Here is a 14,249-nt window from a genome sequence, read left to right on the forward strand (position 1 = left end):
GGCGTGGGCTGTGTAATGCATATTCAAACACACAAACACACTGTTCCTGCTCCTGGGTTTGCGCCTGTGTGTGTCTACTTGAAATGTGTATGTAATTTATGCAGCAGCTGTATTGTGTGTGTGAGTGTATGTATATGTGCTGTATATACATTTGTGTCATATGAGTGTCTGTGTGTGTGTGTGTGTGTCTGCTGAACGGCAAAAAGGCCCATCCCTGTCAATATGGCACCTCTCCAGAGTGCCTGGTGGTTAATTGTTGGGGATTAGTGTTTGGCAAACAACCAAATAAGCTAACGCTCCCAGTGGGCCAATCAAAATCAGCTAAGCAGCGCTCCCTGGGTGGACCTAAACATGACACAGACATCTCTGGATGGTGGAGGAGGTGCGTACATACACCCCCGTACACAAAGAATGCAAATTACGACACTCGGGACTTCCTGTTTACCTGTCAAAAACACAACATTGTCAGCCATGTCCATGACACACACACACACACACACACACACACATTGGGACTTGTATGAGGAGAGGGGAGGAGAGTCAATTTGACAGGTAAGGGAAGCTCCCTTGTGTAGTGTTTTGCTTCTGCTGCTGCTGCTGTGTGTGTGTGTGTGTGTGTGCGTGCCTTGTGTGTGTGGGTGAGGATGACAGAGGACTGCATTCATTATGCAGAATGAGATGTTGACAAAACACCTTTCTCACACACACATAAACACAAGCGCACACACCTCCCCTCCACTCGCTCCCTGGGTTTGTGGGGAGGATAGCAGCACTACTGTCTCATATTCATTTGTTCTATCTGTGGTGACAAAGCTGCCTCATTAACTGAATTCTTAATAAGGCAAAGCAAAAGACATCTCCTCAAAACTTCTTTTATCTCCTGCTGCATGTACATGTACGTGAAACTCTGTGTGTGTGTGTGTGTGTGTGTGTGCAGGGTGGGTGCAGGTATAATTTCAACGCTTTGTGTTCTTTTCTTCTTGATGTGTATGCGTGTGTGTGCTTTGTGTGTGTTTATGCATCAGTAATTTCAACTGCACATTTTTTTATTTTGCCTCACAAGTGTGTTTTTATGTCTGTCTGTAATTTCAATCGTGCATTCTTTTCTGTCTTTGCCTGCGATTGTGTGTGTGTGTGTGTGTGTGTGTGTGTGTGTGTGTGTGTGTGTGTGTGTACACTTGTAAAATGATAAAAATATTTCGAAAGCAGCGCAAAGCAGTGGGGTTGTTATTTCCTCCATAAACCAAATGACAAATTAGGGTATTTCAGTACAAAACATGACTCTTTCCTGTCATTAAGTGTAGAACCAGGCAGCTAATGAACACATACTGAAAATAAGAACCCTCTGCCATTGCAGCTATGTCTTAATAACCACTGTGTGTGTCAGAGCGTGTGTGTACGTGTTTTATACATAAAGAATTGGTACATACATTCCGTTTTCCTGTGTCCGCTGAGAGTATGTGCATGCATGCAAATGTGCGCCCCACACATTGGGAAAATGAAAACCTCTTTATCTCCTTTCATCGTTGTTTTTTTTAGGGGAAGCAGGGAGCTTGTTGTTGGGTATACCTTCTTTTTGGAACGTCACCAGCTTCCGGTGCTATCCCCTGGGCCCCCGGCGGCCATCGGAGACAAAAACAGCCCCACTTGGCCCAGCAAACAACAAAAGCGTGTTTTGTTCCTTGAAAGTATTTTAAACACATACCAGCGCTGCCTGGAAGGCTGCCAAGTGTAGAATTCCATCAGTGCTACCACCTCCCTAACACATGTTACTGCTAACCGCCGCTCAGCCCCCAAGACATAGATGTAACGCAAGATCACTGCCAATGGATCCGCTGGCAGACTGCACTGCTGAAAAGAGATGCTGAGGGCCCAGGTACGTGCCACTTCGCCTCCACAGATAAAGAGAGCAGCAAATATAGTGTGTGGAGAGACAAATTCAGTGTTGCAAACGCACGAAAACAAATATGCAAATAGAAGGCACATACAAAAACTACTGAGTGCACATTGCATATGCACAAATATACACACACAATGCACATCTCCTGCTTCTCTCTCTCTCTCGCTCTCTCACTCCTACAAGGCGACAGTGTGTCATCTAAAGATGCTGGAGACACAAAACAATCCCAGAAAAAATCCCCCCAACTCACCCGACCTTCTTTTCTTTCCTGCTGGTCTTCTTTCTTTTCTTTACTACCTAGACTTTCATAAACTAAGAAAAATATTTCCTAGAGCTAAATTGCTTCTCCTGTTTCTCTCAGTTCTGCCTGCTGGCGGTCACATGTGATCACAGCTCTGGGGTCTGTCCATGAGGTGCAGGGCCTGTGGGCGAGCTTAGCTTAGGTCACCCAATAATAATAAGCATCCATTGCATAATGGCCGCCAAGCCAAATAAATGAATTATCACAATGAGTCTTTCATACTAGCTTTCTGACGCTCGTCTCCTTTTCTATACTGTCTCTGTCTGTCTTTGTCTTGTTTTTCCCTCTTTTTTTCACTCCATTTCTTCTTTACTCCTCTTTGCTATTTGTCAGCAGAAAAAAATGAGGAAGCAACAGTGATAGAGCTTAGTGAGCGCTTGGAAAAAAATGTAACTCTAAAGTCCAGTTAATAGTCTCGCCTTCCATTTTTCTGACTCCCACACATTCGACCACAAACACATTCACTCACACATACACTTGTAGGAGTGATGTAAGTGTGTCTGACGTATGGGACAAAGGTCAATCTGAAGTTCACAGCTTCCTGACCTCTGGCCCCTCTCTTGGAAAAATCACTTCTGTCTCTCTATCTCTTGTTCTTAGGGCTTCAGACCTATAGTCCATTTGCTTTGGTCCGAATCAGTGGATGATTTGCGACTTTGTTGCATTTTCCCTTTTGTTCGGTTTTATTTCACACGGCAAAATTTCAAGCAAACCAAAATGAATCAACAAAAGCCATGTGGGAGCTGTAACTCCGTTCATTGGCCAGAAATCTCGTGGGGTTGGTGGGCAAAAAAAGGAGAGTTTGTTTTTCTTCCGGGATAGTTATCCACAATGGACTATCGGCAGAATTGGCATTCCATCATAATTGCGGTCATTGTTTGGGCCATATACCAAGCCAAAATATGTGAGTAGAATGGCATATTTGAACGCACTTCAAGGCAACATTTAGAGGACAATGTGTTGCTTCACGTTACGCAAAGAAGACATGCTGCCTTCACTCGGCTGAAGACGAGAAAGGAGCATAATGCACAGCGCAGCTGGCTACGGGACCTGGTTTAATCCAAAAACCGCGCAAAATGTCTCCTGCAGTTGGGTTAGATCTAGGTCTGATCACGTTCATACCACAAACGAACCGTACCAGAGTTCGTTTGTAACCCGGACTGAGACCACCTCTTCAACAAGGTCTTGGTCCAGTTGTTTTGGTCTGCACCTGAGTGCAATTACTCTGTTCACACCTGCCCAAAGAACCGCACCAAGGGGATAAACGCTCCAGCGTTCGATTCAACCGAACTAAACAAGATACGTGTGAAAACGCCCTTACTCTCTCTTTTGCCCAGACCCACACACACAAGTTATGCATACCAGCTCAAAGAAAGAAGGAAAAAACAACTCTGCTAAGGATTTACAACATGATCCATTTCTTCTGGTCTCAGTCAATGAAGCATAGCCACACAGTATTTTACATTGTACTGACCCAGCAGTTGGGAAAAACAGATTCTAGGAGACAGAGACACCAGAACAAATCTTACTTACTCATCGGCACATGTGTGTATGTGTGTTAGGTGTCTTGAAAGCCAGCTCACCTCCACCCCCCCCATGAAAATGGATCCGTATTTACATTAGCATTAGATTTAGACAGCATGGCTCAGCCACTTACTCCCTATTAGCCATCCTGACCTTAGCCCATTAGGGTCTAAAAGCCCCCGCTTGTCTCCATCGCCGCCAGGTGAGACTGACCAGACCTCCCCATTTCCCTAAACCATCTTGCTTCTGAGATTATCTTTTCCATCGTCTCACAATGGGACAGAGATCATAAAATGCTGAGCACAAGATCACTGAAGTGCTAACATGCTTGTGGGATTATCTTTTTCCAATGCTGTGCAAAGGGGAGGGATATTGCTGAAATACTAACATGCTTTTGGGTAGGGTTCATCATTTTCCATTTTTCACAACATGCAAAGATGCTTTTGGGAAATCAAGGCAGACCTAATTGACAGAATCTATGAAAAACGTTGAGAAAAACAAAAATAAAGGCGTTGAAAATCTGGGGCTACAGCTCATTGGCTGGTACCATCAAAGAGGTTTGTACAACATTGATGTTGTTATATTTAACTAAAACTGAAAGGGAAGAGAAGGGAAAATAATTTTGGTGCCGAGAGGAGCAGTGATTTTTGCCAAGTTTGGTTTTCTTCGCTCTGTTCGTAATGGAGACTTGCTTAAAAATGTTTATTAGAGAGAGTTAGACAAAAGGAATGACAGAGACATACAGTGAGAGAAACTAACCGATAGATTGAGAGGCTAAGAGACTGAGAAACTATGACAGAGAGAACAAAAGAACAAGAGATGGAAAGAGAGAGAGAATGATAGGGAAGAATCTAGACGAGCGTAGTCGGGTTCAAATCACTAATTACACATTCCTGAGCCTGTGAAGGGGAGTATTGTTTTCCAGTTAGCCCCTACCCTGTCGCATGGTTTCACTTAGCACAAAACAAAAGGTACAGGGAACAAAACACAAGCCTAATACCAGGCCCTGCTAATGACAGAGAAATGGGAGAAATTATCCCTGGGGTGGATCCTCGTGAGAAAATGGCTGGTGATTACTGGACAAAGGGAGTTCATTTTGAAACTGTCACAAAATGGCAGACTGTCTGCCTCTTTCTTTTAAGAGCTGTAGTTATCAAATGAACACACCATCATGGTGCATCACTGAACACATGACATGTTTAATCTATAATTATCAAACTTTAAGTGTGACAGTTAAGGTTAGATTGGACATGTGTTCCTTCTCCTTTTTACTGTAATATTCTTGTTACTGATTTGTAACACTAAAATATTAGTGTATTAGTGTAATATTTCAACACACTTGATAGAACAGAAGGCAAGAATCAGGTCTTATTCCTAGGAAACAATGTGACAATGTAGCTTGTTGTGTGTACAGGGTGTGTATAAGTGTGTGTGTGAGCACATGTTGGAGTGGTACCTCTGCCAGGGAGAGCACAATGAAAGCACCTCTTCAGTGGCGCTGTTTTGCATATTGCCACAGGAAATCAAATGCCTTGCAGTTGACCTACAAGATGGCACACTTGATCCCTCCCTACTTTCTTTACAGAGGGCGTTCGGTTTAAGTCTGCAGCTCTCTCTTTTTGTCTGCTTTACCCCTCTGTATCAAAACGCAAACACTGAAACAGGGGCCGTGTGTCTCCAAGCACACATACATAGATAACAATTTCTGTAACAGTTTCTGACACGTCACATAAACTCAGTCAGCAACACATATGACATCCTGGGATGTTCTGTCTACCCCCATAAACCCATAATGATGAGCTCCATGCTGTTCCGGCAACATAGAGGACCCTACCATTTTCTGCATGAGGGGGTGGGGGGTGGGGGGTAAGCTGATAGCAGTGGCAGCACTGGGCAGAGTCGCCTGGCTGGTAGTGTTTGCCCAGGCCCCAGCCGTCTAAAGGAAGGATATTGTTTTCCCCTGAAAAAGCCTCAGCCGCAGTCCGCATACCAGCGTCCACTCAACATACCAATGGGCTCTTTGAAGATTACTCAAATGTTTGCCTTTGTTCCCCCACTACCGCCCCCCATCCGCCCCTACCCCTAGTTCTAACCTACACTCCTGCCAGAATGAGGAAAAGAGGAGAAAGGACAGAGTGAAAAAAATCAGACTTATATCTTCAGAAAACAGTGGGAAAGCAATACCACCCTCAGCTGCACTCAGATTCAAAATGGCCTCTGTAGGGGATGGGCAACCACTGAAAGGAATAATAGGGCACCGGCCACCAGCAAAGTAAATCTAAACATAAACAATAGAGTAGGGCGGCGTATTAATGCATGGCGGCTGATATTATACAAGGATGTTAAATGTGAATCTCCCATCTGTCTGCTGTTTAAGTGCAACATGCTTTTAAAACCAGACCACTCCTCATCCCTGCACAAGTCCACAATTAGACTTGGATATGATAATTCCAATGGGTTAATTTAACTAAATGTGCTGAAAACTCAGGACCCCCCCCCCCTCACCCACCCACCCAACCCATATTAATCCTGAACAAGTAAGTGGGCTTTCTATCAGGTCTATTTCAAAGCATTAGGGATTACCTCGCAGAAACTAAGCTGCTTGAACTCACAGGAGGTCAGCAGTATTGTGCTGCTGCAAGGAAAGAAGGCCAGTGGTAGAGACGGATAGACAGCAGGACAGGTCAGTTCCTCTTTCTCCAGCTCTCCAACAACATCCCTCAATCCTTCTCCCTCCCTCTTTCTCTCTCTCTCTTTTCATCCCCGTCTCTCTCTTTCACCGTATAATCGAATATCTCCCACTACTTATCTATTCACTGAGCACCTAATGGTTAAAATCAATTACAGCTGGAATGCTGAAATGCCGAATACTGGGCCACATGCTGATAATGACAGAGAGTGTGAGAGAGAGAAAGACAGAAAGCAAGAGAGAGAGAGGAAGAGACTTGGGACCGTTCCAAGGGAGGCACAATTACCTCCAATCGATTGATTATTGATTTGGTAGGGCGTTGAGGAGTATTTCAGTCCAACTTTGTCCATATTAATATCCTGATAGCTTCATGAGAGGGGGGAAGCGTGATTGTGCTATCTAAATACCAAAGCTGATGTAACATTTCAGCTATTTCAAGAATATAGCACCTACTTATAACACTGTCCCTAATTGACATTTAGAGTACAAAGAGACTAAGATTTTTATGACAACTTTCATACAAATTAGGCACACATTTTAATGTCAGGTGATCTCAAAACTAAAGCTAATGAACTTACACAAAAATATTTATCTGATGTCTCTGCCATGTGATCTGTTTGAAGCAGCTCTGATCAGATCAAGGCATCAAAAGTGAAGGCAATGTGCCCCGAGAGATCATATTTCAGATCATGCACCCTCTTTGATTATTACATTTTTGTTTTTTTAAAAACATTCTTGTTATCTTTGTCCATCAACAGCATGATCAAGACCCGAGAGAAAAGAAGCAAAAGGGAGGAGTCGAGGAGGGTGGGTGGTGGGAATATAACGAGGGAGGGAGGGTTCAGATGAGCCAGGGGGGAAAAGACAAAAAAAAAAAAAAAAAAGACAAACTCCTGCTAGCCCCTTTGTTCCCACATCCCAGCGATGTTCCCTTCCTTCTGGTGGTCTGGAAGACACTGACCCCCTCCTGCACACACTCCGTACCCCGCCTTCTTGCTATCGTTCCCATACCTGTCAGCCCCGATCTACTTCACAGTCTCCTGCACATGGACAAATGACTCGGCCCAGGCCCGGCCCAAATGACCCACAGCCCATAGAGGGATGGGGATGATTATGAAGAGGATCACATCTGGCTATTAATATGAGAAAAACAGCCCTGTCTTTTTTCTTTGTCTTACACACAGAAAAACACACCTTGCTAAAGGAAGAAAACTACTATCATACAGTCTGCAGGTCTGAGCCACTTTTAACTACTTCACCGGCAAGTCAGGAAGTAGAGAGGAGGGGAGGGTGAGCTGGCTAGGGTAATTAAACAGTACATATGAGTGTCAATCAGGAGTTGGGCCAAAGCTGGACATTGCACACACACACAAACACACACGCACACTAATGCTGTGCCGACCATCTGGTTAAGGCGTTGGAAGGAGAATGGGCGAAACTCTTATTAATATCTATGAGGATTATTAGGAGGAGGGGGGAGGGTGGGGAAGTCCGCCCATTCAAACCACTCTGTCAAACACACAAAGCAACAGCGTACACACACAAACACACACACACACACACATGCACACACCTGCTTTTATGCTTTAATTAGCCACCACCCTCCGTCCTCCACTTCACCACCCCCGGACCTCTGAAAGATTTCCATTGTAATCTCCACGCAGGTGAAAGAGGAGACGATTTGAATAATCTACTAACCGGCGTCTCTTTGCCTCGTCGAGAGACAGAGAAAGAGATACAGCGAGAGAGAAAGAGAGAGAGAGAGAGAGAGAGACTGAGAAAAAGATCAACTTGTAGAAGTGAAAAATGAAGAAACAGACAGAAATAAGAGAGACAACCTTTCTGGCAAAAACACTGTAGTGAATTCATTCGTCTGCTCAGGTTTACAGCACTGAACTCTTGGCGGCGGGCTACATCATCCGTCTCCATGACAGAACATGAAAATCTATATTTTGCAGTCAAGTAGCATCTAGTGTGAAGTGTCTGTGAACATTCCTTTTTGAAGAGAATAGCAACTCTTTAAGTCTGTCTGTGAGTGTGAGACAAGGACGCAGTGATCAAGAGCCTGTGTCTGGAACAAGCGGACATGGGCTCAAGTGGAAAATGGTAACTTGATAACGGAGACTACAATTGTGCGCGAGTCTGTATGCAGTTACTGTACATGTAAGTGTGTCTCTATCTGAATGTATGTAATGCCATACCTCTGTTTGCACATATGCATTTATGGGAGTGTGTGTGTGTTATAAATGGTGCCATGCATTTGAAATAGATCTAGTCTCTTTTCTATTCCGGGGACCAGCACAATGGCTTTTTATGCAAATCTATGGGAGTCAATCTCCTGTCCATTTCCCCATCACACAATTCCAAATGACAGTCCAATAATTTAGGCTGCATATATATAGGGCCATTTGATTTTCAAATGAGAGTGGGCAGGGTTGACCCTTGCTAATAGCCAAGGCACAGTGGTAGACTTAATATCACAGATGCATAAGCATAGCCATCTCCATCTGAGAGAGATGGAGGAGGATAAAATGTGAGGGAGGGGGACAGAGTTGGAAGATTGAAAGAAAAAAAAATGTCCCTTGGCTGATGGAAGAATGTAAAAAAAAAAAGGGGGAGACTCTTCTTTTGATGCATCCACAAATCCAGTCTACTTTCCTCCTCTTCTCCTTTTCCTTCCATCCCTCCCTCAACCCACCACCCCCTCATTTAATTCCGCCCACCCCTCGTTTCCCGGCCATGGTGTTGCCAAGAGGATCATGGGTAATGAGATGGCCTATCTGCTGCTCCCCAGGGGAGAGATAGAAAGAGAGAGAGAGAGAAAATGAGAGAAAGAGAGTCAGAGACAAAACAAAGAGTGAGGGAAAGAGAGAGGGAGTGAGATAGACAAGGCAGAAAGAGACACTCTCTATCCCTGTCCTTATTCTCTGTACGTCCCACCGACAAAGCGCTCAATCTAAATGTCCTCTTGCCTCCCTCTTTCCCTCCATATCTATCATAAAAATTTGAGCATTTTATGAGCCTGACATTCCGAGTTCAAAGGAGTGCATGAAGGAAAGGAAGAAAGGGGAAAAAATAATGAAAAGAAAAACAGAGATATGGAAATGTGCAGTGGACCCCGGACGTCCATTTCCGCATGAATTATGATGGAAAGCTGGACAGACAGACAGGGGCGGGGTAGTGGTGGCTGAGGACAGTTTAAGATTTATTCGGACAGCCATCTGAGAAACAGGTGCCATGGCCTATGAGACAGAGAGAGTGTGTGTACATGTGTGTGTGTGTGTGTGTGTGGTCCTTGACCATGCCACATTGACCATGAACATTCTCAACTCCTAATGACCCAGGGGCAAGCACAGCCCAGATCTCAACCTCAAAGCTCTGTGGGGACACACACACACAAACACACATGCTCACTACAAACTAAACCCCCTACTTAGCCCTGCAGCACTTGTGAATGGCACTGACAGATTTACTCCTGTCTCCATGTGTATTAAGGCCAGTGTTTGTTATTAAAAATCATAACGAAGCCATACATCATCATATTTGATGCTAAGCTAAACATGAGGCCGGCCAGCTATGGACATGCTATGCTACGACACCATTTAATGCAGAGCTGACCTCACAGGCTGCTAGCATAAAAACGCTACGTTAAAACATCTTCCATTTTGTCATTTACAGTGTTTCTAGGGGATAGAGATTTGCACTTGACAGCTGTGATAATACTAAAGTGAAGTTTTCATTTCAAACTTAATTCTGTATAACAAGAGATTACATGGAAAAAAAACTTCAGATTTAAAAAAACACCTTGTGCAGTAGTATTCTCATTGAAAGCAAACTCTCTCTGCTCCAATGAGCAGTGAGGCGTAGACCTCCGCTTTTTCCATATAAGGCCTATGACTTCCTGCGCCACCTGCTGTGCCCTGGACACCAGATCACTTGATGTCCATGTGCTGCTAATGTCATTTCCCTTTTGCTGTTTCAAAGTCTGGAAAAAAAACTTTCAAATTCTCAATTCCCATTAGAAGTACTCCATTGCTGCTACAAAGCAGCCATAAAATCTCCTGAATATGCTTTTTGTTTGTATCTTCAAATGGTTTCCCATGCCATAAAGATATTCTGTGTTTCCAAAAAACCAGATGGTAAAGTCGTCAACACTCGGATCTTTTATGCGCCCGGCCAAGCTACCTCCATCCCCATGTGCTTTTCACCTCTGCCAATACATAAAAGGAGAGGTGTTTTTCTGGTCAAATAAAGAAATGATTTTTTTCCCTCTGCTCTTGCTCTGCTGCTCTACGCTTTCTCTCCCCCTCTCTCTGCTTTACTACCACATGTCCAAGGGTAAAATAGTGGGATTTCTGCCAGAGGCATTAAAAGCGTCATCTGTGGAACAGATTTGTTGAGGCCTGTGGGGTAGGTGGGTGGGTAGATGAGGTACAGGGGTGTATGGGTGCACAGAGGGGGCATTGGCATGACCCTCATTTGCCTCGGCTAAACTGGTATTTGTGTGTGCCCAAAAAGGACACTCCCTTGCTTTACTGAACTTGGAAAGCAAAATAAGAACTAAACTAGAAATATTTTCAGACAAGCCTCTTTGTTGCATTTCTGTACTGTTGATTGTGCTTCTTGGGTTTGTACATTTAATCACAACTGGTATAAATAGCTTTCTTTGCATGATTAAATGGCTGCCAATGTTCAGTGTAGCCTAGGTAACCTATCTGGCTATTGCCTCATATTAAATAAACTGAAACAGCAGCCAAAAGTGGCTCAACACTCGAAAATGCATTCACACATGCATGCACAAACACACACACTAATGCTAAAGTCTTCCACTGACTGTAAGGAGATCCTGATTAGTGAGAACTAATCAAGCTGATCCTGTGGGTTAGAACCTCGGCTAATGTAGGCCAATGAGTAGGGAGTGCTTTTCTTAAGAATTTTATAAATTTACAATATTTTAATGCAATTAGTGAAAGATCCCTGAGGACAGACATCTCCAACTCATCCCATGCCAAGTTCAGCCTTTAGTGGACTGTCAGCCAATCCTGTGTCAATATGTACATCCTGTTTAAGTCAACTACAACTGTTTTAAATAACCCTAAGAATGCCAATGAGCTTAATCCACTCAAGCCTTGGAACTGTAAGTAAGAATCAGTCACAGCTTTCTGAATAAATGCAATTCCTGAGAGGTTAATGTGCAATGCAGGCACCATGTTCACAAACAATTATACAAAGGAGTAACAAAAGTCTGATGGGTCTGTTGCAGTTTCAAATCTTAATCACTCTGTCTCTTCTGTATCAACTTTTTGTCAAATACCTCTGAAATTCTAGTTTTTTTTTAAAATATAAAAACCCACCTTCTGAATAAGCATTAATAATTATGACAAGCTCTTATTTCAAACAAAAGTGGGTAAATCAGTATAGAGTTAAAATTGTAGTAATATATTCTTTTTCAAATTACAAAAAAAAACCCTGAGCAACATCAACTGACATTTTTATATCCTCTTACTACTGTTGTCTCTACATTTGAGGCACAACACAGACACACATACACACAAACACCTCCCACTGCCAAATGTTGCGTACAGTAGTAAAGAAATCCTCATTAATGTAATGCACTTGATCCTGTCCTGTAGGTCAGGGCCTCAGAAATGTAACAGTATCCCATTAAGCTGAAGGAGACATCTGATAAACTAAATCACCTTAAATCTACTGAAGAGGAGAAAGATGCCAAATATTGGCTTTGTTGAGTTTTCAGAACCTGCAGAAACCATTTATTGCTCAGAGTGTAAATGGTTTAATTAGTTAAGTAAGTGACTTGTGTGTTAACTCACTGCTCTGATGAGAAACTAGTGTGGTAAACTTATGAAAAGTCATGACCATCTATTTTTCCTAAACAAAAAGGGTTCATGCTGCAGCCTGAAGAAAAGGGTGTGTGTGTGTGTGTGTGTGTGTACATGAATGGTAATGTGTGACAGTGTGTTACTTAAATTTATTATATAAAAAATAATTACATATATGTACATATTTATTAAAAAATGTGACTTATGTTTACAATTGTTAAAAAATCCAAATAACCCCAATTAGGCTAATAACTTTTAAAAATCTTACTTCTCTCCTTAATCACAGCAATTACATTTAAATAGTATCATTTTGGTTTTTAAGTTCTTAATGTGTGTATTTGTGCACCACTTACTGTAGGTATCAAATATAACACTTTAAGAGTGTGGTTCACTTTCTTTAGTGTTTTTGCACTGTATGTGAGACACTATTGTTCTGACACTGTTGAGTGCAAAACTAAGTTCTTAATCCAGCTCTACACCCTTATCATAAAAACAAATTCTTGAATTATTCCAGAATTATTTACAGCTGGAAGGATGAACTGAAAAGACAGCTGAAGATAATCAAAAATTCGAAACATTTGAAACTCGCAGATAGTACGTGACTTGTGTATAATTAACAGAAACAGTAGTGCCAGCTGGTCACAAGCAGGAAATGTAGCCATATCTGATGGAAATCGTCCTGCGTACTCACACGGTGACCTTTTCCATCTTTGTCATTCCATTCTCATGGGAACTTTATATCCATGTGATGGTTGCAGTTAAGAGGATGGGGCAAACTCTTTATAAATAAAAACACATATGCCTCTTCTGAATCTGAACTTGAACTGAGTGGTGTTCCCCTCAGTTGTATAACAGTAAGAATGCTATCATAGCTGTATGTATACACTATAACGTCAATGTTCTGCAAAAACAATAAATCCTCTATTTGAGATTTTTTTTACTTGTCTAATTATACGTTCTTCATGACATATAAGTAGGCAATATTTTTTTAATGTTGAGATTTTTTCTCAGCTGGGAGAAAGGAGATTAGATAACTGATGTTCCTGCAGGACACTCACAACAAAAGAAAGCAGCATTTTTACCTTGTAGAGGCGGATGGCAGCCTCATGCCTCTGGTTGGTGGCATGTAGCCTCAGTTTATCCACGCTGTTGCTGTAGTAGTCACAGGCGTTGCACTTGAGGTGCACAGGGTTGCCAATGGCCACACACTTTAATCTCCACTGGTTGGCCTTGCCTCCCTCCTTGATGTGGGCCACCAGCTGGTGCTTCTGCATGTGCTTGTCTGTCTTGCAGTGCAGCTGAAAGTTGGCCTTAAGCTGCGTGTTGTAGCTGCAGAGCTTGCACTGGTAGACGTCGCCCACCACACAGCGCCACTCCTCCTCGGGCAAAGAGCGCTCTGCGTTGACGTGGGCATTGAGAGCCTCCAGGCTGTCTGTGGAGTAGCAGTTGCACACAGCGCACTGGTAGAGGCGCAGCGAGGGGTCACTGATAGGTGGTGACATGGAGGAGAGGGAGGGGTCTGATGAGGACATGCCCCCCATTCCACCTGAGGACACCAGTGATAGGTCATCTGCCATCAGTTGACCACTGGCAAGACGCAACTCCGCTGATAGGTCGCTATTCACTATGGAGAAAATGAATGAAAACGCAGGTTAGAGAGTGAAAGAGGAAGAGAGACAGAGAGGTATTTAAAATGTAGGTCCTCAAGAGGGATTACATATATGGAGGCATAGAGGGATAACATGTCAGATCGAAGGCAGGCAGTATGCACAGCAGGAAGAATGGTACATAAAAACAAAGAGGTATGACAGAAAGACAAAGCTCCGGTGAAAATGAAAGGCTGCCATGCATAGGGAGGGATAAAGGATTGAGAGAAAGAGAAAAGGCTCTTTTTATTAAATGAAATTAAGTGTGGAGGGAGAAGTGAGTCCTCTATGCAGGCCTCTCTCACACAAAAGGATTTGATAAAATAAAGCCTCACAGAGGACTAGGGAT

At 43.1% G+C, this 14,249-nt stretch overlaps 1 protein-coding gene across 6 annotated transcripts in view; it reads right to left on the reverse strand.

The window, feature by feature from the left end:
- Window positions 1-14,249, reverse strand: part of zfhx4 (zinc finger homeobox 4) — a 308,281-nt gene that overhangs the window by 42,056 nt on the left and 251,976 nt on the right. For all 6 annotated transcript variants that reach the window (XM_042399188.1, XM_042399190.1, XM_042399194.1 and 3 more), the window contains one exon: window positions 13,337-13,878. In XM_042399188.1, the coding sequence (XP_042255122.1) occupies window positions 13,337-13,878 (542 nt within the window). The remainder of the gene's footprint in view (window positions 1-13,336; window positions 13,879-14,249) is intronic.

The sequence above is a fragment of the Thunnus maccoyii genome, chromosome 21 (assembly GCF_910596095.1).
Source record: "Thunnus maccoyii chromosome 21, fThuMac1.1, whole genome shotgun sequence".
NCBI classification, from domain to species: Eukaryota; Metazoa; Chordata; class Actinopteri; order Scombriformes; family Scombridae; genus Thunnus; species Thunnus maccoyii.